Source organism: Argopecten irradians, chromosome 1 (assembly GCF_041381155.1).
Source record: "Argopecten irradians isolate NY chromosome 1, Ai_NY, whole genome shotgun sequence".
NCBI lineage: Eukaryota > Metazoa > Mollusca > Bivalvia > Pectinida > Pectinidae > Argopecten > Argopecten irradians.
Window position 1 is genome coordinate 16,918,818 of NC_091134.1, and position 26,377 is coordinate 16,945,194.

Below are 26,377 nucleotides of genomic sequence, written 5' to 3' on the forward strand. Positions count from 1 at the left end.
TGTAATTTAGAACATTATACCGAGTTAAAACATCGCACAGTCATATTAAAATCATTTAATCGATCTCTGTAGCGAAAATAATATCCGGAAGTTTACAAAAATAGGACTTCGGTGAATTGCATCATGGGATGGCAAATTGACAGAGAACACTCTAATCGAAGTCAGATTTAGGTTAATGATGCAAGCCTTGATAATACAGTAAATCCTTTACACATCAATATAATAAATACACGAAAATATATAAAAATAGAGATAAAATAAAATCATGCATACTGAAAAAAGTTTTAACCGGCATGCTGAAATGTGAGAGAGAGTAAGCGTGAAATCGTACGGTCGCCATGTTTGTTTACACAAAGTAGGCTTACGTAATAGCAGAATAAACAAGGAACAGAAACATGGCCAAGTCCATTTTGCTAAAGATGTTAACATCATAGTGAGTTTTTATTTGTTATATATTTACAGTACAAGTTTACAGACAATTTTCGTGATTATAAACGATCGGTAAGCATTACCCCTACTTCAGTATAGAGATCGATCGTATGTACACAGATGGTTACGTTGGTACATGGGCCTAACTTTTGGGTGCGGCTAATATAACGGTGCGTCTTATACGTGTACAAAACCTGAAAAAATCGTAAAAAAGGCCTCTGCGGCTTATACACAGGTGCGGTTTATTGTCCGGAAAATACGGTATTAAAGATATAAATGCCCCTGACTTAGTATAAAAGTTTAAAAGGATATGACGATACATAATGTGCTCCCCAACCCTTTTTTATTGTGAGAGCATAACAAGGATTTATTGTTTATCGACATGAATATCACTTGAGTTTTAAGACAAACAATTTAAATGCAAGGAGTTCATTTTACTGTGTACATACCACGAGTAGAGGCGATAGAAGTCTAGCACAGGTACGGACAGCTTCCATACGGATGTCTTTGAACTCACTAGACAGATAATGTTCTGCACAGTGCTTCACAAACTGGGTCAGAGAATGACCTAAAATAATACAAACAAAAACTCAGAAAGAAGAGACAGTAATATTCAAGTACAATACTACATGAATTATTTTAGTCTTGTTAAAGAATAAAATTATTCAAAGATCAATATCAAAATTTAGCTTCAATTTTGTTTACTTTAGATGAAATAAACACTAAAAGATAGGATGGCTCTTAATTCTTGGCATACCCCTAATGTAGAGGGGACACTGTTAATTTTTATTTGAAAATTTTCAATCTTTATCATTACATATCTGACATATAAAAGAATTTTATTTAAATTTTATTTTTAGCAAAAAAGAGCGAACACAAGGCCTAACTACTGTAAGCGAAAACAACGCCTAACTACTTATACACTTGTAAATCAAATAACATGTAAAATGCCGTAAAAATCACCAGCAAATTAAATTAAATTTTCAACCCAAAATAGATTTTTTATTATATAAAATGTAAAAGTTATGGATCGTTCATTGTGATTCTCAGAGTAGAAGAGGAGAACTGATAACTGGATGGTAACCATCTGGGATATTGATTCTTCTTACTGGTTATGTATGCAAATTTTAATGAAAGTAATTGGACTAATTCTAATTTGTAGATTACTCAACATGGAATGGAATAGTTACCTTCAAAATCAAAGCTTCCAAGTGTCTTGAGAGCTAATGTAATACTAGTGACATCCTGTGTTTCAGCAAGGTTCCCCACAGAGCCTGAGGTAAAATTGTCAAATTGGACAATGAGAAGCAATCAAATTATAAATATTCATCAAAAAGAAAAGAGCATTGAAAATTAGTGTCAAAAATAATTCTCAGAAAATACATATAATGATATGAGATTACCAACTAGTGAATTACCCAGTATGTATATTCAACTACATTGTATTATGCTTAAAGGAACATTTTACATTTTTTTTTTCAAACCATTTTGAGTGAGATCCATTTTTACCTGATACTGGTATTGGTAGTGTTGGAGAGTTTGGGGCCCCTGGATGTTTCAAGGGACGACCAATAAGAATCAAGGATAAGCTTTTCAGAAGTCCATCCTGTATCTCCTTTTTGAGCTGAGGGATTTGAGTGGCTAAATCTTTTAAGGCGGCTGTAAGAGCAGGGCTGAAAAAAGAAAGGAGAATTTCAATAATGGTTTTTTTCTTCTCGAGATTGGTGACAAGTATGAATTTAGAATATTACAATCCCTAACTAATTAGAATATACAGTATAGCCATTAATTTTACCAAACCAATTTTTGAGACATTGCAGGACATTAATGTTGTCACAAATATTTCAATTTTATTTTCCAGTTCAAAGTCAAAATCACAAAGCAGTTTTACCCACAACAATAACCAACCATACAGTATATATAAAATTACCTCAGTCCTGTAGCAAGCATCGAGTCCAGCATGTCACGGACATCCTTCGTCATCCTTGGACCAACAGCTCGAGCCAACATACTAATACATGTGAACACTGCTGGATCTACCACAAAACTCTTGTGTTTCCTACAAACAGAAGATCAATATTCTTATAAATGATATGAAATATTATAAAACATGTGACTCTGTCATGAAAGTCCATAAAACATAAAAATGAAAAACTAGGACTCGTCAGAGTGGACGTTTAAGGATGTACACCTCTGAGAAGTCAAAATTTTCTTGTATTAAACTTTTTTTCTCATATAGATTTTTGGAAAAAGGAGTTCATACCATAAAAGAAAATGGAAGAAAAAACATATGTTCGTGTGCTCGTTATTGAGCTATTGTCACTCAAAGATACCTAGTTGACAAAATATTGGATTTTATGGGAATTTTGCCGTTTTGACCATATAAGATAGAGATTAAAGCCATAATTTCCTAATGGGGTGTTTGATATGTATGAATGTTTGTAGAATTCATTTTCTAGTAGTCTTCTTTAACAAGAGGCCCGAGGGCCTGTATCGCTCACCTGGTTTGTAATGCCAAGTAATATTCTGGATACAGGTTCATTGTTTATTTTCTGAAGAAATTTGAATATTTACCTCTAATTCCCCTATTGGGCCCCACCATTCCTGCCCCCTGGGGGTCAGAGCCAAAATTTATACAAGCTCTGTTCCCCTTCCCCCAAGGATGTTTGTGGCCAAATTTGGTTACAATCCATGCAGAACTCTATGACTAGTAGCGATTTATAGGATTTACCTTTATTTCCCCTATTGGGCCCCGCCCCTCCTGCCCCCGGGGGGTCAGAGCCAAAATTTATACAAGTTCTGTTCCCCTTCCCCCAAGGATGCTTGTGGCCAAATTTGGTTACAATCCATGCAGAACTCTATGACTAGTAGCGATTTAAAGGATTTACCTTTATTTCCCCTATTGGGCCCCGCCCCTCCTGCCCCCTGGGGGTCAGAGCCAAATTTTATACAAGTTCTGTTCCCCTTCCCCAAAGGATGTTTGTGGCCAAATTTGGTTACAATCCATGAAGAACTCTATGACTAGTAGCGATTTATAGGATTTACCTCTATTTCCTATATTGGGCCCCGCCCCTCCTGCCCCCAGGGGGTCAGAGCCAAAATTTATACAAGTTCTGTTCCCCTTCTCCTAAGGATGTTTGTGGCCAAATTTGGTCACAATCCATGCAGAACTCTAGGACAAGTAGCGATTTATAGGATTTACCTTTATTTCCCCTATTGGGCCCCGCCCCTCCTGCCCCCGGGGGCTCAGAGCCAAAATTTATACAAGTTCTGTTCCCCTTCCCCCAAGGATGCTTGTGGCCAAATTTGGTTACAATCCATGCAGAACTCTATGACAAGTAGCGATTTATAGGATTTACCTTTATTTCCCCTATTGGGCCCCGCCCCCTCCTGCCCCCAGGGGCTCAGAGCCAAAATTTATACAAGTTCTGTTCCCCTTCCCCCAAGGATCTTTGTGGCCAAATTTGGTCACAATCCATGCAGAACTCTATGACTAGTAGCGATTTAAAGGAAATGTTGACGGACAGACAGACGGACGGACGGACGGACGGACGGACGGACGACGGACGCCGCGCCCATGGCATAAGCTCACCGGCCCTTCGGGCCAGGTGAGCTAAAAATATATCAGTTTTGATCAAATAGACTAATATTTTTTCTCAGAATAACAACATATGCTACCCCTACCCCTTAATTTTGAGCTAAAAAATGCACCATTTGCAGCCATTTTTGCCAAATTTAACCCTTTACAGAAAAAGTTCTGGTATTAAACTTTTGTTATTATTTTGCATATCAATAGGGAAACGGTTGTTCTTTCTAAATCAGGAAGAAAAATTGGGGGTCCGTGTGCTTACTTTTTTGCCCTATTTGAATTTTTGTTATTTTTCAGTATTTTAGAGAAAAAAATAAAAGTGCCAAAATTATCATTAAATGTAAAAAGAAAGTCACAAAAGTGTATCATTTCACATATTAATGCTAAATATTTTAATTACTACTAAGCTAGTAACGATTTGCAGCAAAAATTAGTTAAATACAGCTAAAAATGATGGCGCAGTGATGATTTAAGTAAAATCAATTTCAGTAAAAAATGGTAAAACTATGGCTCTACTCAAAAAGGAAAAAGACACAATTTCAAAATTGGCCGCCAAATGGGCCATTTCTTAAAATCCGTGTATAAAAAAAATCTACTAAAAATAGAAATGTAATTTTTTGACAAAATTTGCGTCTGGCAACTTGCTACAGATATTGATAAATTATATTTGAAAATCTCATAACTTCTTTGGTCTATGTTGAAACGAGACTTCAACGGGACTGAAACCTCAGAAGAATACATCCTTAATACCCCCGCTGCACATATTTAGTACCATATTTATCAAAATCTGTCAATAGTTTAGGAGGATTTCACCTTCCAGTATACCCCCCTTAACCTCCTTGTGAGGAGTATAACGATGAGTTTTTTTGGTATCATACAGCACTTTTAAATCTTTTGCTCAGATTTTTACACTTTTCATACTTATGTTTGACCATATTAGAACTTGGTTACCATTACTATTAACACTAAGAGTTTTATGATTTAATGTTGCAATATAAACTAGAAATATCTGTAATAAATACACATCCCAACCTCCATATAATGCGATATAATGGAAAGTAACCTCCCTTTCAACTCAAAATTTCATAGTGGTGGCATAAAAAGTTCTAAATCAGATGCCGAAAGCTTTCCCCTGTTATATGAGATTTCATACTTAGCAGGCAGGTCTTTTGAAGGAAGAGAGTTTTTGAGGACCTCCATGATCTTGCCGAGATGTTTTGACACATCCTCCTCCACTGAGATGGCCAAGAGGCCCAACGCTTGGAAGGCTGCTGTCCTTTCTTTAGAGTTCTTCAAGGTCAGCAACAGGAAGTTGATCGTTTCCTCAAGATACCTGGGGGAAGAGTTTATCATAAAGATTAACAGAATTTATAAATAATTCTTCAAATTAAAAATATTGTAATATACTTATTTTAGGTCAGTCGAAATTTTAGTGCAAACAGGAACTGTAAATTATGATTTATTAGTGCAGATATAAATAGAGCTATATGGTGGAATTATACCGGAAATATAAAAATTTTGAGCTGTACATAAATTAGCGCTTTAAAGACGACACCTAAAGTGTTAAAATACAAGAGGCCCAGAGGGCCTGTATCGCTCACCTGGTTTGTAATGCCAAGTAATGTTCTGAATACAGGTTCATTGTTTCTTTTCTGAAGGAATTTTAATATTAACCTCTAAATCCCCTATTGTGCCCCACCTCTCCCGCCCCCAGGGGGTCAGAGCCAAAATTTATACAAGTTCTGTTCCCCTTCTTCCAAGGATATTTATGGCCAAATTTGGTCACAATCCAAACAAAACTCTAGGACAAGAAGTGATTTATAGGATTTACCTCTATTTCCCCTATTGGGCCCCACCCGTCCTGCCCTCGGGGGGCCAGAGTCAAAATTTATACAAGTTCTGTTCCCCTTCCCCCAAGGATGTTTGTGGCCAAATTTGGTTACATTCCATTCAGAACTCTATGACTAGTAGCGATTTAAAGGATTTACCTCTATTTCCCCTATTGGGCCCCGCCCCTCCTGCCCCCGGGGGATCAGAGCCAAAATTTATACAAGTTCTGTTCCCCTTCCCCCAAGGATGTTTGTGGCTAATTTTGGTTACAATCCACGCAGAACTCTAGGACAAGTAGCGATTTAAAGGATTTACCTCTATTACCCCTATTGGGACCCCGCCCCTCCTGCCCCCGGGGGACCAGAGCCAAAATTTATACAAGTTCTGTTCCCCTTCCCTCAAGGATGTTTGTGGCCAAATTTGGTTACAATTCATGTAGAGCTCTAGGACAAGTAGAGATTTAAAGGATTTACCTCTATTTCCCCTATTGGGCCCCGCCCCTCCTGCCCCCAGGGGGTCAGAGCCAAAATTTATACAAGGTCTGTTCCCCCTCCCCCAAGGATGTTTGTGGCCAAATTTGGTTACATTCCATTCAGAACTCTATGACAAGTAGTGATTTAAAGGATTTACCTCTATTATCCCTATTGGGCCCCGCACCTCCTGCCCCCCGGGGGTCAGAGCCAAAATTTATACAAGTTCTGTTCCCCTTCCCCCAAGGATGTTTGTGGCCAAATTTGGTTACATTCCATTCAGAACTCTACGACAAGTAGCGATTTAAAGGATTTACCTCTATTTCCCCTATTGAGCCCCGCCCCTCCTGCCCCCAGGGGATCAGAGCCAAAATTTATACAAGTTCTGTTCCCCTTCCCCCAAGGATGTTTTGGCCAAATTTGGTTACATTCCATTCAGAACTCTATGACTAGTAGCGATTTAAAGGATTTACCTCTATTTCCCCTATTGGGCCCCGCCCCTCCTGCCCCCAGGGGAACCAGAGTCAAAATTTATACAAGTTCTGTTCCCCTTCCCCCAAGGATGTTTGTGGCCGAATTTGGTTACAATTCATGTAGAACTCTATGACTAGTAGCGATTTAAAGGATTTACCTCTATTTCCCCTATTGGGCCCCGCCCCTCCTGCCCCCGGGGGACCAGAGCCAAAATTTATACAAGTTCTGTTCCCCTTCCCCAAAGGATGTTTGTGGCCAAATTTGGTTACATTCCATTCAGAGCTCTATGACTAGTAGCGATTTAAAGGATTTACCTCTATTACCCCTATTGGGGCCCCGCCCCCTCCTGCCCCCGGGGGTCAGAGCCAAAATTTATACACGTTCTGTTCCCCTTCCCCCAAGGATGTTTGTGGCCAAATTTGGTTACATTCCATTCAGAACTCTATGACTAGTAGCGATTTAAAGGATTTACCTCTATTTCCCCTATTGGGCCCCGCCCCTCCTGCCCCTGGGGGACCAGAGCCAAAATTTATACAAGTTCTGTTCCCCCTCCCCCAAGGATGTTTGTGGTCAAATTTGGTTACAATCCATGCAGAACTCTAGGACAAGTAGCGATTTAAAGGATTTACCTCTATTACCCCTATTGGGCCCCGCCCCTCCTGCCCCCGGGGGATCAGAGCCAAAATTTATACAAGTTCTGTTCCCCTTCCCCCAAGGATGTTTGTGGCCAAATTTGGTTACAATCCATGCAGAACTCTAGGACAAGTAGCGATTTATAGGATTTACCTCTATTTCCCCTATTGGGCCCCGCCCCTCCTGCCCCGGGGGGGACAGAGCCAAAATTTATACAAGTTCTGTTTCCCCTCCCCCAAGGATGTTTGTGGCCAAATTTGGTTACAATCCATGCAGAACTCTATGACTAGTAGCGATTTAAAGGAAATGTTGACGGACGGACGGACGGACGGACGGACGACGGACGCCGTGCCATGACATAAGCTCACCGGCCCTTCGGGCCAGGTGAGCTAAAAATCTAGTTACTAAAATAAGAACATTTACAGTACCTTATATTCCATAACTGCTGTCAAACGTAACCCAAGTGTATTCCATTTACAGTTAGCAATTGAATGTTTTGAACAGACTAATCTAGATGCAGACCTAGTAGTAATGATAACAAGATGGTGAACTCACAGTTTGGAGAAGGCAGTGTGATTGAAGGCCGCTAGTCGAGGGAACACTATCAATAAGGTCTGTTGGACATAGGTGGAGCGACTTCCTTTGTTCCTCAAGATTACTGTACACACCTAAAATTTAAATCCCATACCAGTCTAAAATATCTCATATACAAAAAAAAAAAAATTTCAGACTTGAAATGAATATTTGGGTTCAGCACCAATTGAATAGTTATGGTCAAGGTAAAAATTTCTACAATTCAAAATTCAATAACACTTTTCACTGTATTAAGTAAAGCTATACCTTATCAAAATTAGTTGTCATTAATTCCTTGCATGAATGACTTTCAAAAAATGGTATCTTCTGGGGCACTTGGCGAGATCCCATGCCGAAGTTGGTCAGGGGAGATGACTTTTGTTGCAGTTGTTGTAGAGCAATGACATTTCCTTGTGATTTGTGCTTCGATGTTTCCTAGCAACAGAATATTCACAAATATAGCCATAAAATCTATAACAACGAAGGAGAATGTAAGAATTGAGTCTTTTCCAGACATAAAAATCAGCATCTACAACATACATTACCCAAACTAAACATTTTATAACATTAACTCCACCTAAAACAGAACTTTTAATGGTGTAGCAAATGTTGCATTCTATCTAGTTTCACATATGAGTCTAAAAGTGAAGCAGTGGCTGTCTTTGACATGACAAATCAATTTTCTGTTTGTCTGCTGTTATGACAAGAGGTCAAGTCTGTAAAAATACAGGACAAAACATAGGAAACCGCCATAATGAGCCACAAATTACCTTGCCTTAATTGTCCCAAATACCAGCATCCTTACAAACCTCACCTTGACAGTCTTTTCATGTAGATATTGTTGTATGGTAATCTCTTCCATCTCAATTCTCAACCTCTGAAAAACCAAATGACAACTTTGAATGACATAACCTGAAAGTATATTCATTCATATTTCAAAATAATTACCACATAAACTATATTTATCTAACACTTTATCTAAACAACTTGTACCAGTATTTGAATTATTTCAATCTAGAAACTTTTAACGGATAAGTCTCATATCATTCAAAACTGGGACTAAAAAAATGGGATGGGATGCACATAGCTGGCACTAACTTTAAAACAAAGTGATAGAACTTAAATCTGATCCTTGATATGGAAGTGATTTATTTTGTAGTCATGGACCCTAATAGACATTTTTGATGTGTAGCCATTAGGGTTTTTTTCCAGTCAAATGTTTCAGCCACAAATATAATGTCAATGAAATTTGTATTCCAGATTATTAAACGTACCTCTCCCTCTACGTTGCTACAGCGTAGTAATTCGTTGATGATGAGCAGTGATCCATGTGCCCAATCATCCCTCGAGAGTTTCTTCTCACGACTCTGCAGCTCATCAAACTGCTTCTCGGCTTCCTCATAGCATTGCTGTGATAGTACAACAATGTGTTACCTTGTATTTAGGATGCATCAAAAAAGTTTTTAAAAGTGTTTTCTTCTATACAAGTTCAAAGCTGGACCTTAAGCAAGGTATCAAGCATTAAGTTATTTACAATGGACCTGTTTGAGTTTGATTCCTAACTACCATGTACCATTGTGACCTCTGTTTGACCCCTACCTACCCTGTACCATTGTGACCTCTGTTTGACCCCTACCTACCCTGTACCATTGTGACCTCTGTGTAGCCTTAGATTCCCTCTGTGATGTAACAGCAAGAGCAGCTCTAAGGGCGGCAGCAGCTCCCTCTCGTATAATTGGCTGGGGAAATAAAACAGGTATAACAGATTCAATAAATTGATTATTAAGGAAACAAGTCTGAAAAGCTACATCCTGAATTTTGATCAATGTGCGTTAACTCATTAACCCCTGAAGACACATTTAGACTCTTCTAATTCAAAGACTAGACCAGTTCATCTTGAAATTTCAGGGGTGCATGAATTAGGATGTTTTCTTTCTATACCATAATAAGCTAATATACAAAATGGCAGGCAAGCTGTTTAAAATCGTGGAACATTAGAACCACAAATTGATCCCATATATAAGTTAATTAATTAAACAAAGTAGAACACATTCACTATTTAAAATTGATCTCTTACCTTTGGGTCCCGAACAGCTGTAAAGATGGAGTCAAAGAACTGTTGAACTTGTTGAAAGAAGAATGTTGGAGTACACACAGCTAGTTCTTTAAGGACAAGCACCTGTTTAATGGGAAACATCCAGATTCATAGCAGTATGAAGTAATGAAATTTTTCTTAAGGTCATGGTGAAAATGCGTTGATTTATTAATTTTCTAGAAAATTTTCTAAGTCTTGACAAAATAATGTGTTTGGTATACTTTAAACAAACTTAATATTGCAGCTATTAAATTCTGTGATTTTCAATTTAAAACAAGTTTGTGAAGACTAACACTCGCAGATTTAAAATTTGTCTGTAATTATCTATCAAAACAATGATGTAAATGTTATTTTGCTGAGATGAATTTTCACAAAATTACTTGGATCATAAAATTTGTGAAAGCAAATTGTACACAAAAGAAAGTTACCAGTATTTTACAGTAAGCAATGAAATCTGCACACACAAAAAGTTCTAGTGTTTCTATTCAAAATCAATAAAAGTTAATTCTCCTCAGAAATCCTATCTTCCATATAAAGTTCTGCTCCTGAATAACAAAAATATTTCATCAATTATCTTACAGCAGCATGTCGTCGGTTTTCCTGGCGGTCCCCGGTCAGCCACTCCAATGCTCGCTTCACCTCAAAATCGACATAGTCTGCAGCAGATGTGCCGGAGGATAACGCCAATATCCCAACTGCTTTGGCAGCCATCTCCATGACACTCACATCACTCGACGGTAACAGGTTTCGTAAGTAGTTGGCAAAGCGACTGATTCTGGTGGACATATTACCCACGTCTACTGCTATCAGACTCACTGTTGATAACAAAAAATAAATAAAACAATTCAATTCTGTGTGATGGAACAAGTGAAATACAGGAAAAAAAAATGTAATTTTGTGGTTTAGTTCAACAGATAATTCAGACAAATTGAATATTCTGTTCAAATAAATCCAAGAAAATGTAATGCTTAATCAAATGAATTTACTCGGTAGATAATTGTCAAGAAAAATAACCGCTATTACTTTTAAAAATGTGCAGAAAGGTTCGCAGGGGTGAATATTTCTTAGATGCGGAATACTCTGTAAGTCTCAGTCTGTGAACTGCTTATATAACAATATCTTTACATGTGATCTGTCCATCCGTCTTTTAATTTAAACTGAAGGGGTGGTCACTATAGGGTACATGCCCTAGGTAAAATCATTGGTTGTTTTTCAGTCATGTGATGTGTTTCAAACTATCAGATATGCTGTTATATATAAATATAAACATGAGGTATGATTATACACATTGTATATGGTTAATTGGTTATCGATCATTACCAATAGCCAAAATTCCACCCTTCCTTTCATTAAGATCCGAGCTGGACACCATCTCAAAAATATGATGATTGAATTCATCCATGAACGACGTGTGCTCCTCCAGCTGCATCTCTCTCAACTCTGTGCTGACAAAATGGTGGAGGTCATTTGCCGCCTTAACTCGTACATCTTCTGAACGACTTTTCAGCCCAGCAATGAACTGGTTCATTGCAGCTGTGTTAGCCATGTTGATTTTGTTCAGGTGAGACGAATAAGATATGTCAACTCACTTTTTTTTAATCTGAAATATAAAAGGAAAATTGGCTATTAGTCTATGTCAACGATATGAAGAGGGTGTAAATTTTTTTCTGTGATTTAGGAGAGGTCTGAACATCTGAAAACCTTTCACATCATAAAATTAAAACCGTATTTACTCAGTCTCTGTAAGTCAATGGGGGAGCTCCTCTATTTTGTTTCCATAGTAAACTGTTATTGAATCATGTTATATAGCCACTTACCAGTATAGACATTCAAATGTTACAATAATCAAATAAGTTTGAAAAACAAATTGATCCAAAAACTAAGTTATTATATATAGCCATCTTAGTCAGCTTGTATATCATAGACAGTTACAGACCTATGTTGTAACAGGTTACAGTTAAATATGCATTAACAGCCAAACAACTGACTGTCATAAGAAAAAGCAATTAATCAACAATCTTTATTTTCCCTGCTGTTATATTCATTATATATAAGTACACTTACAAAAAATGAATCAACAAATAAATATTATACTCAACAATGTATAAATATGTTGACATTGTCCATAGTTGAAATGCAAAAAAAAATCACCATTTCTCTTGAATTTGTTAATTTGAATACATATTCTGTAATTGAAACAGTTTAATCTGTTAGTTATGATATATGCAGTATTTTACAAACCTCTATCAGTACCAGGTATATAGTCTATTATTACATTTTTAGTGTCTATTTTACTACATCTGATGTCTATACGTTTGATTTCCAAGACATGTCTTAAGTTATGTTCAATCCTTCATTACTTGAAGCCTTAAGGCTCATTTGTGGTGCAGACTTGTTTACTTCAAACCTGTACAATGCCTGCAGCCATTAATATCAGTCTGGTTAACCACTGAATAAAAGTTGTTTGCTATTATGTTTTTCAGAGTTGGAAATGAATAGCTGTCATTCCTTAACTTGCTATTACTTAGTATGGAGTGCATGCAAAATTGATCTCTAATTCTTCATCTGCTAACTTTACTGTATCCTAATATAAATGTACTAATATTGAATGCATGTGTATGTAATAACAACAGTAAATTAATTTTATGCCATCTCCCACAGTCAAATAAACTTAATTATTTGAATCTAATTATAGAATAGGAAGAAAATAAATATTCAGAAAAATAATGAGGGCATCTCCAGATTGTTAATTGTTGGAGCAAATTGGAGAAAAACATCAGCTTCATGAAGGTAGTAATGACTAGTCAATAGTATTTCTTCTTCTTCCAATTTAAGAGACAGATGAAGAAAATACAGTAAGCAAATTTAATTTTATTTTGGGTTCGACAAAGTTTCCTTGAGTTGCAAATGGTTTCTTTCAGGTTTGTTTTGTTGGATCAAAATAACTAGTTTTACTATTTTAGGACAAATCGCCCATAAAAATGGACCGAAATAAGCCAGTTGATTAAGTTCTTTCTAATACACACATATACAGGAAAGCCATCTTGTAGCCATGCGGAAATGAAAAGGGTATTTCATCATAACGTATATGCCAAATCGTTCATCACCTCTTAAAATGCCCCGAAGCTTGCAATTGCTACTTGATCTTGCATAGTAAACAGTCTTCGGCTCTCCTCTCGTGTTTCTACCGGAAGTGTTTTTTTCATCACAAATCTCACGAGAGTTCATAATTCAGTCTTTATCTTTAATTCTTTTTTCTTCCTTTATCAAAAAATACACACCCAAATAATTGTCACGAATCGAGTTGTTTTTTAAAAGTTCAAATTCTAACGTCAACGTTGATAAAAAACATTAATTTATCCTGAAAAATATCCCTAAAAATCTTCATCTTTACAGACACGTGACTACTTTCGCGTGATTTTGTAACGTAAATAACTTCCGGTTTGGAGCATGTAGGATGCCCAGTTTTCCACCGGTGTAATATCTTCAGTGGTTTAGACTGTCTACAATGGCGTCTGTGCCGAACGGCGTCGATAAACCGCCACCACGGAATAAAAAAGAACCCCATTTCCTCAGCAAAGACGCCATATGGAGACAATTTCAGCAATATGTGGTCGCATTGAGGCCCTGGTCTTTCACGGCTTCATTCACACCAGTGGCACTTGGCAGTACACTGGCTTACAAAACATCAGCCGAGTTTAGTTTGTCGGTGTTTATAGTCACATGTTTGACAGCGTTGTCAGTTCATGCTGCAGGGAACCTTGTTAACACTTATTTCGATTTTGTCAGAGGGATTGACAAAAAAGTCAATAGTGATGATAGAACTCTGGTTGATATGATCCTGACTCCAGATGATGTAGCAAGGTTAGGTGGTGTGTTCTATATATTTGGATGTGTGGGGTTCTTTATATTGACACTGATCTCCCCTGCAAGAATGGAGCACTTAGCACTGATATACTTCGGAGGTCTGTCAAGCAGTTTCCTTTATACAGGAGGACTAGGTCTTAAATATATAGCCCTTGGTGACATCTTGATCATGTTGACATTTGGACCACTGACAGTGATATTCTCCTACTTGTCACAAACAGGATCTCTTTCACTAGTTCCCATGTTATATGCATTTCCACTTGCATTGAACACAGAAGCCATCTTGCACTGTAATAATACACGTGACATGGTATCGGACAAAAAAGCTGGCATTGTAACACTTGCCATTTTACTAGGAAAGACGGGCTCATATCTCTTATATGTTGTATTGGTGTTTGCACCCTATACAATATTTTGTCTGATGGGAATTCATTGTTCAAAGTGGATGTTTCTTCCAGTGCTGACTATATTTATGGCTTTCAGTGAAGACAGGAAGTTTCGTCAAGGGATCTACAATCCCAAAAACACTGCCAAACTGAACTTATTCCTTGGCTTATTGTATATCTTAGGGTGTCTACTATCTGATAGGCTTGCATTTAGAACATTGCTATAATAGTAATTATGATAATAAATTAAGATCTGTTTGCTTGAAAATGCTTCATTTAATTTTGAAAATGGGAGTTGAACAAATTGCCCTAAAACCCTTTTTAGGTCACCTGAGACGAAGTCTCAAGTGACCTATTCTAATCGCCTTTTGTCCATCATCGAACGTTGTCCGTCGTATGGTGATAAACAAATTACTTTTTCAACTTCTTCTCCAAAACTACAGAACCAAATTTGTTGAAATTTTGCAGAAACCTTCCATAGCCAAAGGTCAACCAAAATTGTGAATATTATGGTCCCAGCCCCCCCAGGGGCCTGAGGGGTGGGGCCAAAAGGGGTCAAACAGGCTAAAACTTCAAAAATCTTCTGAAATTCCAGAAATGGCAGAATCAAATACTCTTCATTGATTGAAAGGTCTCAAGGCCCTCTACAAAAATTGTGAATTATATGACCCTGGGGTCTTGGGTTTTCCCCTGGGCAGGGGGTCAAGTTTACTATAGTTTATATAGTGAAAACACATTTTGGAGCATTATTTGTTCATTTATAATAAAAAATTAGTTAAATGTTGTCAGAATTGCATCCGTTATTACAAATTTTGCAGGACTGACTCCCAGGGGCCTTAGGGGCGGGGCCAAAAGGGGTCAAATAGGCTAAAACTTGAAAAATCTCCTTCTGAAATTCTGGAACTGGTAGAATCAAATACTCTTCATTGATGGAGAGGTCTTAAGGTCCTTTACAAATATTGCGAATCATATGACCCTGGGGTTTCATGTTTCCCCCTGGGGAGGGGGTCAAGTTTACTATAGTTTATATAGGAAAAACACATTTATGAATGTAATTTGCTTTTTTTTTATAGGAAATTAGTCAAACTTGGTTAGAATTTTTAGCCTGAAATAGCATATTATCGTCATATCCATATTGGTCCTGGCCGACCCCCAGGGGCGTTAGGGGCAGGGCCAAAAGGGGTCAATTAGGCTAAAACTTCAAAAATCTTCTTCTGAATTCACAGATTTGATTGGACCAGATACTCTTCACAGATTGGAAGGTCATAAGGCCCTTTACACAAATTGTGAATTTCATGGCTCTGGGATCTCATGATCCCCTGGGGAGGGGGTCAAATTTGCTATAGTTTATATTGGAAAAACACATTTATGAACATTATTTGCTTAGTTTTAATAAGAAATGAGTCAAACTGGGTAGAATTATTAGCCTGAAATAGCATTTTAACACCATGTTCATATTGATCCTGGCTGACCCCAGGGAACAGAGGGGTGGGGCCAAATTGGGTCAAAATGGCTAAAATTTCAAAAATCTGCTTTTGAATTCACAGGTTTGATGGAACCAAATAATCTTCATAGATTAAAAAGTGAAATTTATAAAATCACTGACACTGACTGACTTCTAGTTTGGATTTGTTGTTTAATGTTGGCAAAGCAAATTGGAATTTTAAGCATAAGGTTTGGTAACATAATACACTAACTATCAAAATGAAAAACAAAAAATAAAAATTCGAATACGAAGGTTCAATTTTAAAGTTTATTCTGATTCGTAAATACTTTTTACAGATTTGAACCAACTTTGCAATGCTCTTTCTGTAGCAGCACTCGGGTGACCGTCAAGGCCTCTTGGGTCTCTTGTTTTAGTTTTGTGACAATCAGTTACACAACATGTTTGTAAACTCGTATGTTTAAAGCTTATTATATTAACATAATTAACAAGGTTTTTTTTTGCTATTGTCTTTGCAAATATGTTACAATTATGTGTTAAACTGAAAATGTTTTTGATTCTGTTATCATGAATCTTGACTAAGTCCTTATAGAATGTATGGTGTTCAATAATTACAGATCATTGAAAGCTGTTTGATATAAAAAATGTATTTATTTTTAATCTTCAAATGGTTCAAAGAACATATTTTCAATTGATACCAAATCATATTTCTTTTTTGTTTTCAAAATACGAAAAAAGATGTATTTACCTGGTTGTTGTTCGATGGATATTGAATAAATAAATGTAATCAAATAATGTATTCCACAGAAATATTAACGATACAGTTACTGATTAATCTATAAACTTATTTTAAGAATAAACTTATTATTTTTTTTATTATATGATGCACCAGTAAATAAATCAGAAAACTGAAAGTCTAGTTTCATGATGGTTTACTAGGATATGTCTACTGACAGCTAGTAATTATGTAATTGTTGTGCCTTATATTTTCATTTACAGTTTAAAAACAACTCTGAAAAAACTGTCCTATTGCAAGTAATTCATATATTAACATCATGGCACAAGTCAAGTATTCAAATCCCTTCGGATATAGATTGAATATATGAAGTTTTCATATACAGGTTGTAAAATACAAAAGAAAAAATTTTGTTGTCCTGAATCTTCAAAGGTATTGTCTAGTAGTATTATAATAAAATAGACCTTGACCATTTTGATAAAACATGTACTAAGCACAGTAATTACCACCCATGGCTCTTAAAAATTATAACCAAGAAATATACTTATTATTATTAGAGAACCAAAATATAAGATGTGGACGATAAACCTTTAAAAAAAGCTTTTTCTATACTGATTGTACATTTATCGGCCGCAGTAAACATACATATATACCAGTAAATGAAAATGTCTAAAGAGAGTTATAATGTAAACAAAGTCCTGTTACAGCTGTTTTATATAGTGTGTCTTAAATAAAAGGTTAATGCATTATGCATGAATTTATATGGAGTTGAATCATTTATTGGGAGTTGATTCCACGTTTTACAAAAAACAATAGAAACTTCCATATGTTGAGACAAGGACGTATATGAGAAGGATAAGTCACACTGAGTTTTAGGCAAAGACAGCGCAGGCGCTTTTGTGTTTGTGCACTGACCGTGACGTTGGGCGACGACTGATTTCCTTTGATATCCACCGCCGCAGCCTTTGATGTAGCATGGGGGTGCGAGGGTTACCGTCTTACTTTCTGAAGCGTGCTGTCATTTCATGAGCGGTCGTATTTTTTTAACGATATTTTAAGACATTTTTTCTAAATCTTCCGTCTTTAAAGCAAGTTATAAACGTTGTGAAATTTAATTTACTTTACATTGGTGTTTCGTTTGACTCGATAAGACAAGTATTTGTTGAGAAAAACGGTTTTTATTCCCGGTTCATAAGCGTCTCGCGTGGTGTTTAGTAATGTAAAGAGACAGACACGAATCCTTCTCACTTATAAATCCTTGGTTGAGATGTTAATGTACCTTTATAGATTATGAGTCATTCTTAGAAATGTTCCAAATCCAACATAAAGAAAACTGAAAAAATTACCTCAGTAAAATAGATAACTTTGGTTCAGAAACTTAAAGAATGATCATTGTAGATATCAAAAATAATATTGGTAATTCCTGATCAGCTCCCAATTAGTTACTGTGATGACCAAAAGATCACATGTCAAGGTCAAATGTCCATGGTGTTACCATACTGAAATACTGTAATATCACTTTAAAATATATTTATGTAATTAACAACTGTTCATTTCATTTGATACTATGTCAAAGTAATAGTTCATATCAAATTATATTACTTTAATACTCCATAATCACCTGACAAATAATATATCTTAAACTTGTCATTTTGCAATATTTTAGTCCCGGTAACACAATTGACATTTATTGAATCCTGCTGACAAAAGTAACACAACAGACATTTGTCCATGCAGGTGTTACCAGATTGAAATGTTTAGTTTAGTTCTTGATCATCACAATGAAATTCATTAGAGATTAAAAATGGACTAGGTAGACATAATACTATGATATCAAAGAGTTTCAAATATATCTTGTGTTACAAAAGGAGTAAAAAAAGCAGTATTTCTTTGTCCTTGTCTATGGTGTTACCATGTTTGTCCATTGTGTTACCAAGACTTAATGTTGTGGTACTGTTGCCGATTATATTTGTGATTCATTATTTTGAAATTTATTTTATCTATGGAGATGTATACATCAAATATTATAACAATTAAATGACAAGGTGTCTAAATTTCTTCTTGTATGACTATTTTATGTCGGGTGTTACCAAAAATCGTCAGTGGTGTTACTATTTTATCACTATTTGGTAACACCAAGGACAGTAACACCACAGACGTTTTCTTCATTTTTTAAAGGTTTTCATTTCTGTTCTTCATCATAGTACAAACTGCAACATCTTAATTTGAACTAACTATTAGTTTCTTTAAACTACAACAGAGAGTTTAATTGAAAATACATGTTATGGTTCAAAATAATTGGTAACACCATATGCATGGACACTGAAATGTTCATTGATAGCTAAACTCATCATTTGTTTGATTTGATTTAAAAACTTCCCTCCCTTGGATATAAGTTATCATTTGCCAAATAAATAGGGAGTAGATGTTTAATTAATACATTATGGAAAATATTACTTATCCTTCCTAGTGATGCATCATTTGAACCAAAATGGTAACACCACAGACATTTCTTCAAAGGACAGGCAAACTTTTCGTTAAAGATGCTCCACCCCTGATAAATGGTATTTTTCACTATTTAAAACAGGAGCATACGATTTAGTATTTTTTTTTCAGTTACAAAAGTTACTTACTTTACACCATTACCACCATTGAAAAGTTTGGGCTTTTAATTTTACTTCAGGTTAAAAATATCAAAAAAACAATTAATTGCATCCCGAAAAAATTCTGTACCATTATATCCTACCGTATTTTTGCTCGTATAGTGCGTACTTTTTTTTTCATAATTTATCAAGTGAAAAGTTGGGGGTGCGCACTATACGCAGGTACAAGGCATAGCCAGGTCCTGGGTTATGATCACCGACCGGCAGGTCCCGCGAGCTATGCAGTAACATTTTGTACACGTTGTCGTGAAATAATTATGATTAAATACAATGGTCAATGCATATATTCAATATAAAAGGAAAACATCTCTTGAATTTTTTATCTTTAATTCCTTGAAAGTCCGTTTTGAGAGCACGTGTGTTCATGACCGGATTCATGTTACGATCGTGAATCTGCAGTAAGGTATCTCCAAATCTAAATGGCTAAATGAATATAGCCTGGCATTTTGCTTCAGAGACACTGAAATCCTGCTTTAGAATAACCCTCTCCCTTGTACATCACAATACTGGGCACTGTATAGCTGGTTTTATTATCATGGGTCCAAAATTTGGATTATATATCAAAAAAATAATGTATAAGCGGTTTTCATTTTCTGGCTTTAAGGGTATATGTTACTCAATGATTTCTTAATATTTCATGGATAGAATTTTCGCAATTTGAGTAATGTCCCATGAAATTGCGAACCGCAGGGAAATAATTGGCTGTATGGAATGTTAATTATTGAACATCAATAGTTACTAAAGTAAACCAGAGTTTTATCTCTGAGTAAACCAAAGGTTTTTAGTAACAATGCTGTAATACCCTGCTACTGTACCCCTCATTTCAGGGCCAACATTTGTTGGAAAATAGAACTATGAATTTTATATTTGTCATCTCTTTAAACACTAATCATCCCTAATACACAAATACTGATTTATCTTAATTTTGCTGAGAGTTATAATTGTTGAAGCAATATAAGTTCTCTGACTGCAGTCCTCACATGTTATCACATTGACCTTAACCTATTTTCAGTAACAGTCATCTTTTTAGTAGACTTTTGTCCCCAAAATATTAATCCATTCCATGCTGTATTTCCTCATAAGATACAATGGTATGAAGTTTCAAGCAAATCTATCAATCTATTCTCGTGCTATTGTTTTTAGCAACCAAACTATTTTTAGAACAGTGACGTTTATAGTCGACCTCTTGACCCCAACATTATTCCCAAGCTGTGTTTACTCATAACATACAAAATGCGTGACGTTTCAACAAAATTCATCAATTCGTCCTCGAGTTATCTTCTAGAAACCAACATGTTTAATCCGGACGGACGGACAAGGGACTATTAAATGTGGGATTTTGTTCCCTTAATATTAATAGTACGTGTACACATAACAAGAAATCTAATGACACAGAATTTATTTATTAAACATTCATGTGAATACATCAGCTGTTTTGATTATTGAGATCAAACATAATTGAAAAAGGATCTTGATTTCAAATTATCACAATAAAATTTCAACCCTGATGATTATTTTCAAACAGGAATTAATCAAGTACAATTTGAGTTAAACAAGCAACTTGAAAAGTAATTGCAGAATTAAGCAATTGATAAATATATTGGCTGTGATGATTACTTGAGATAACTTAAATTATCTGCACCCTGTCAAAACTTCCCAAAGAAAAGTATTTCAAACCTGTTCTAAATCTAAAAATATTAATTAACAGTTGATCAATTTATCAATAACTGCAATTTACTTGATAAAAAGCTTGTAATTAAAATTATGCAACAGAGTGAAATACATTGAAGTCCATAGATATAGGCCTTAATGGTCACCTGACTTTTGATACAATATAACACCATATTTGCAGTAGCAGACAAGACTCTCTGGATAAAATTTAAAAAAAAAATGGACTGAAAAACTTATAACTAACGACGTAGCCCTTCATACAAGCATACTACAGGCCCAATATCATGTCTAGATACGTCTTAAATCTATACGTGCAGTAATTAGGTGAAAATTTTGACATGATACTTTTTCTTCAGTTATCTATTGAAAACCATAAGGTTTGATGAATTAAGCTGTGAAAATCATTCAAATGACTTCAGATACCTTATAGACATTAGTTGCAATACAGAAATTATGTACTGTGAAATTGTTTTATTTCATGCTTTATGTATGTTTAGGTGGAAACCTACCTGAAGAAAAAACTTTACAATTACTAGTATCACTGTAAAAATGTCAAATGAAATTGTGGACCACACAATCTGGCTTCATGGTTTGATAGTATGTACTCATTACACTTCACTATGGATGTAAATCCAAAAATCATTTTCACCTCTTATTTGTTCTTTAAAAATTATTTAGATGCATTGAAAGTACTGTAATTCTCAAAGTTTTGGTAACTTTTGGTGATGAAAAACATATTAAACACTCTTCCTAATTCATGGGTATGGAAATTACGGCACATATAACTTTAAATACTGACAAAAAGTCAAATAAAGGTTTTAGCCAATTTGACCACTGTGGCATTTAATGAAGGTTGGGTCATTCATTTAAACAAACTTGGTAGCTCTGCATTTTATCTTGGCTTGCTACAGGCCCAGTATCAGGCCCCAAGTCCTCTTTGCTATTGACAAGATTTTACCCAGTATGCTACAGGCCCAATTAGCACCCGGGACAAATGAAAAGTTTACGCACAACGACAGACATAACATGATGGCTATAAGGCATATTGACCTAAAAATAAAAGCAAATTAAGTTGCTACATGGAATACAAACGAGAAGAAGTAATTCATATACATGGCCAAATTAGGTTTTTAAGAAGAAGTCCATTTTGTAAATTATTAACGGATGGTCAGATGGAGGTCAGACGCCACTATACAGCATTCACTTTTTATTCCAAAAATAAAAAAACATATGTAAGACATGAATGCCCCAACCTCCATATATCAATGGAATCAATAGGACAGCAATGGAATAGACACTGGGAAAGACAATAAAACCATTAATAATTAACCATTATAATTAAACCCAATATCAGGTCTCTAGGCCTCTTAGTTATTCACAAGAAGTCGTTTAAAGATTTTAGCCTTTTTGACCCCTGTGACCTTGAATGAAGGTCAAGGTCATTCATTTGAACAAACTTGGTAGCCCTTTGTCACAGCATGCTACAGGCCAAATATCAGTACCCTGGGCCTTTCGGTTATTGAGAAGAAGTCGTTTGAATGAAAAGTTTACGCACGGCGGACGGCGCACGACGACGGACAGTGCATGATGACAATAGGTCATCCTGACCCTTCGGGTCAGATGACCTAAAAATGAAGTTCATTTAAGCATTGAACGTCTTTCAGTTGGCATTCATGGCCAATATGAATGCCGAATGGACAGAGACAAATTCAATGAAGCACACTACTGAAAGACGTTCAATGCTTATCTTTACATTTGATAACAATTTTATGACAAAATCCCAAGAGATTTTGCATACATATAATAAAAAAAGAATTCAAAGATGGAACAGCCATTTGAACAACCATCTTCTGTTATCGTTGGCACAACAATTGTGACGTCACCACGATAATGACATCATAATAAACAAACGGCATTTCATAGCATGATGAATGTCAACTGGGCTTTGTATGGTTACATAGTAGGGTTGCTGCGAAAATGCAAATATACACCAATGAAAAAACAAAATTAATTATTATATAAATATTTTTTTTTATATACATTTTGTATACAGGTATTTACAATTCATCCATATTTTTTTTCAAAAGGCTGTAAATTAATCTGTTATTTGTTCATTAGAAGTTTGATAGAACAAGAAGCCAAAAACTGATTTCACAAAAAATAGTAAATGTTATATGTCCCAATAACTGGACAAAAATTGTGATCACAAAACCCCAACATTGACCTCAGCAAAAGTCCATAATTGATAAATAGTATTACACAAAATGTACTTTAAAATACAGTGTTACTTCAAGTATACAGTATTAACGATTGGTGCTGACTTCTGTTCTGGTCAGATGTAGATAAGTGTCTGATTGAGGAAAAGTTCATTGTCCATTACCCATTTTGGGTACCGTATTCGACCCAATAAGTGCCCATGTCCCTATTTATAAGACCAAAACTACATAAAACTGTATAGATTTGCAATATAATTTCGTCTTATTAGCACCTTTTAATTTTTTCTTTTTTTTTAAAAAAACGCCCTGGGTGCTTATTTGGTCTAATATGGTATGTATAAAGTTTTAGAATGTCCCCCTCCCCCATCCCAGAACTTACACACACACAGTACAGTATATGAATTATTTATACATATATGCATACACTACTCTAGTTATTTGCATGGGGTTGGCAAATGTCATTGACCATGAAGGATTCTTCTTCACATCATATTATAAAATCATGGTGTTGTGAGAGTGTTGACTTGTGTATAAACATTATTGAATGACTCTGTGACAGCAGAAGTTAGACTCATGGATCCTTGAGTGACTCTTCTGTAACTCCCTTGGCCTTCAACTCGTCTAGTACTCTATCTAAGTAGGTAGCATCTGGATAGCCAAACCTGAAATTATAATTATAATTAATAATTCATGTACAGAATAAGTGCCATACACAGATTATATTTACTTGAATTGGAAATCAAGCCACAAAGTGCATAATAAAGTATGTCTTGTGGTTTATTTGTCTATCAATTTATTCATCAAACAAGAGAACCAGAGATCTGTATCACTCATTTGTTTTTAGTAATTATCACAAAACTCTTACAATTAGAAATAGCAACATTGACCCCACTTAAATTTGGTCCAGGTGAGATAAATAAATGCAAACATAGCATCTCTTATATCATTATAAATACTTAAATTTTATAGTTTTTTCCTCAAACACCACAAACATGGTACATATTACCAGTAAATTCTGAAATGATTCAATGTCAAACATTGACTTAAGTTACAACACAATAGATATCAGGATCAGAATATTATCTTATTAAGAAGAGAACTCTGGAAAATTATAAAAAATCATCTTTGATATCCAACAAAAACTCACGCCTGTGGACCACCATCAACTCTTGTTTTGTGATGGATATCATTCCAGGTCACGACCCCATCATAGCCAGTTGTCCTTGACCTTCCAATTGTAAAGACCAACTTTCTGTTGAAGGCTATGTTAAGAAGTTTGGATACTAGCCGACCTTTGTTGTTGTCTGGGAGATAGGCAGTTCTGGATATACCCTGATAATATTTACCAGGGGTTGGGTGCTCAGGCTTGAAGTACAAAAAAGGACAGGTGTAATGTTTTTAAAGAGAGCAATAAGTTTACATGCATAGCCAAAACTATTTTGTAGAAATAAGTTTGTTACCTGTTTCTATTGCCAGGAAGTACATCTCAGTATAACAAACTCATTAGTTTTTATATATTTTCTGAATAAATAAAAGGTACAGCAATAATATTCAATGTAATACTTCAATCTAAATGCCCTTAAATTGAGTTAATTTCTTTTCACCAGACTACTATAAACTTGCTGACTGGATAATTTACTTGCTGAAGACCTTTAAGTGCATAATTTTCTCTGTGTCTAATAGCATAGCAAACACTGATACTATCTACACTAAATTGAATGAGAAATTCATTATAAGATATCGGTTATTGATATTCAATCTGACATTGCTAAAAGTTCTTCAAATGTATCAATGGATATCTTCAAATCTTTCAAAGATATATTTACCCCCTGTTTCCCAGAAGGAAAGGTATAAGTGATACTGATGATATCGTATCCAGGGTAACCAGGTAGGCCGTAACGTCCATACGATGACTTTATAGTTTTGATGTCTATGGTCCCCGGTGGCTGGTCCCCTGTGATTTTCCCATGGACAGTCCCACACCGGGGACAGGCAGGTTTGTACTTAAACTGCTGATCAATACAATCTCTACAGAATACATGACCACATGACAGTCTCTTTGGGTCAGTTATAGTGTCCATACAGATCCAACAGTCCTCAGTGACCTTTGACCCTTGGTCTTGACATCTCTGTGTTTCCTCCTCACCTCTTCTGTCATCTTTTGTTTCATTCCTTTTGCTGAGAGTCTTTTCAAACATACACTTCAAATGAAGTATGACTGCAGCATCATCATTACAGATATAGAAAGTTTTCTTTGTTGGAGTTTTCTCTGCATAGTCTTTACAAATCCTAGCTATCAATCTGCTGATGCTGTTGATTGGGGAAGGATGATCTGCAACTGTACCTATAATTATCAAATAAAAAGAGGTGATTGAAAGAATATAAGGCAAGAATATGAGTACACATAATTGGTGAAAATAATGAACACTTTACATATGATCTATGGTTCGTATCTCATAGCTGTTTTTGTGATTGGGTTCCACAAATAAAATAATTAGCTAAAGAGGAGGATATTGTCAAGTCTACCTAAATTGTCAAAACTTTGGATATATAATTACAACAAACTGACATCCTATGACCCGATAAGTTAACTTATAGCAGCAGTTAATGTAGCATATCCACTCATCGTTATCCTTATTTTAAATGGATCCATTGGGTTCAGCATTCCTAAAATTCCTTAAAGCTCCCACAAAAATATCCTGGATTTTTCAGACATACTGACCGATAACTACTGCCGGATAAACTTGTGCTTTATCTGTCAATACGATATGCTTTATCCGTCAATACGATCACGTGAATTTGTTCCATATCTGACAGAACTTTTTCTAACTTGACCCAGAACTTGAACCTTCCGGTGAATGAAACATCATTCAGTCCCGCTAAAACGTGACGTCACATTCACCGAAATGACGCCATTTTTATGATATCAAAAATCTCGTATGGCGGTGCCGTCTTTTTCTTGGCTCATGACAAAGGTATGTATTGTTAAGTAATTCTTTAATGGGTATTTATTGTTATTTGAGTATTTTCATTTCCTTTCAGTGATATATCACATTGAATAGAATTACGGTGACTGTTTGTGAATGCGCTTATCTATTTCCCACGGCAGTAAAAAGGAGTGCACTCTCATTCGGTTAAGTGAATGAATCTTTACCTCTGCATCAAAGAATCGTCTCGCTTCGAGCGAAACAAAGTAAGGAACTGTCAATTTGCTTTCGTTTTGAATGCCATAATGGTTGCAGGATAAACAGAATACACGGTTAGTATCTTACAATACAAGGTTTATTTTGGTGCTCGACAC

General features: G+C 35.7%; 3 protein-coding genes across 4 annotated transcripts in view; 1 reads left to right on the forward strand and 2 right to left on the reverse strand.

Moving 5' to 3' along the window:
• Positions 1 to 13,279, reverse strand: part of LOC138315341 (serine/threonine-protein kinase mTOR-like) — a 46,747-nt gene extending 33,468 nt beyond the window's left edge. The window contains exons 1-14 of the mRNA XM_069256336.1: positions 13,201 to 13,279; positions 11,414 to 11,693; positions 10,673 to 10,908; positions 10,076 to 10,177; positions 9,639 to 9,737; positions 9,273 to 9,407; positions 8,813 to 8,875; positions 8,266 to 8,433; positions 7,981 to 8,093; positions 5,172 to 5,351; positions 2,360 to 2,488; positions 1,939 to 2,102; positions 1,620 to 1,703; positions 879 to 997 (exon numbers count right to left, since the gene is read on the reverse strand). Coding sequence (XP_069112437.1) covers positions 879 to 997; positions 1,620 to 1,703; positions 1,939 to 2,102; positions 2,360 to 2,488; positions 5,172 to 5,351; positions 7,981 to 8,093; positions 8,266 to 8,433; positions 8,813 to 8,875; positions 9,273 to 9,407; positions 9,639 to 9,737; positions 10,076 to 10,177; positions 10,673 to 10,908; positions 11,414 to 11,639 — 1,818 coding nt within the window. The 5' untranslated portion in view covers positions 11,640 to 11,693; positions 13,201 to 13,279. The remainder of the gene's footprint in view (positions 1 to 878; positions 998 to 1,619; positions 1,704 to 1,938; positions 2,103 to 2,359; positions 2,489 to 5,171; positions 5,352 to 7,980; positions 8,094 to 8,265; positions 8,434 to 8,812; positions 8,876 to 9,272; positions 9,408 to 9,638; positions 9,738 to 10,075; positions 10,178 to 10,672; positions 10,909 to 11,413; positions 11,694 to 13,200) is intronic.
• Positions 13,280 to 13,529: 250 nt separating this feature from the next.
• LOC138319183 (ubiA prenyltransferase domain-containing protein 1 homolog) lies at positions 13,530 to 17,287 on the forward strand. Its single transcript, XM_069262159.1, has one exon. The coding sequence runs from the start codon at positions 13,602 to 13,604 to the stop codon at positions 14,571 to 14,573; it is 972 nt and encodes a 323-aa protein (XP_069118260.1). The 5' UTR covers positions 13,530 to 13,601; the 3' UTR covers positions 14,574 to 17,287.
• A 6,103-nt stretch (positions 17,288 to 23,390) lies between these two features.
• The window catches only part of LOC138319164 (uncharacterized), a 169,700-nt gene continuing 166,713 nt past the window's right edge, over positions 23,391 to 26,377 (reverse strand). For both annotated transcript variants that reach the window (XM_069262118.1, XM_069262110.1), the window contains exons 10-12: positions 24,903 to 25,420; positions 24,224 to 24,441; positions 23,391 to 23,738 (exon numbers count right to left, since the gene is read on the reverse strand). In XM_069262118.1, the coding sequence (XP_069118219.1) occupies positions 23,648 to 23,738; positions 24,224 to 24,441; positions 24,903 to 25,420 (827 nt within the window). In that variant the 3' untranslated portion in view covers positions 23,391 to 23,647. The remainder of the gene's footprint in view (positions 23,739 to 24,223; positions 24,442 to 24,902; positions 25,421 to 26,377) is intronic.

Coding starts and splice junctions, on each gene's coding strand:
- LOC138319183 (XM_069262159.1), top strand. CDS start 13,602: ATGGCGTCTGTGCCGAACGGCGTCGATAAACCGCCACCACGGAATAAA.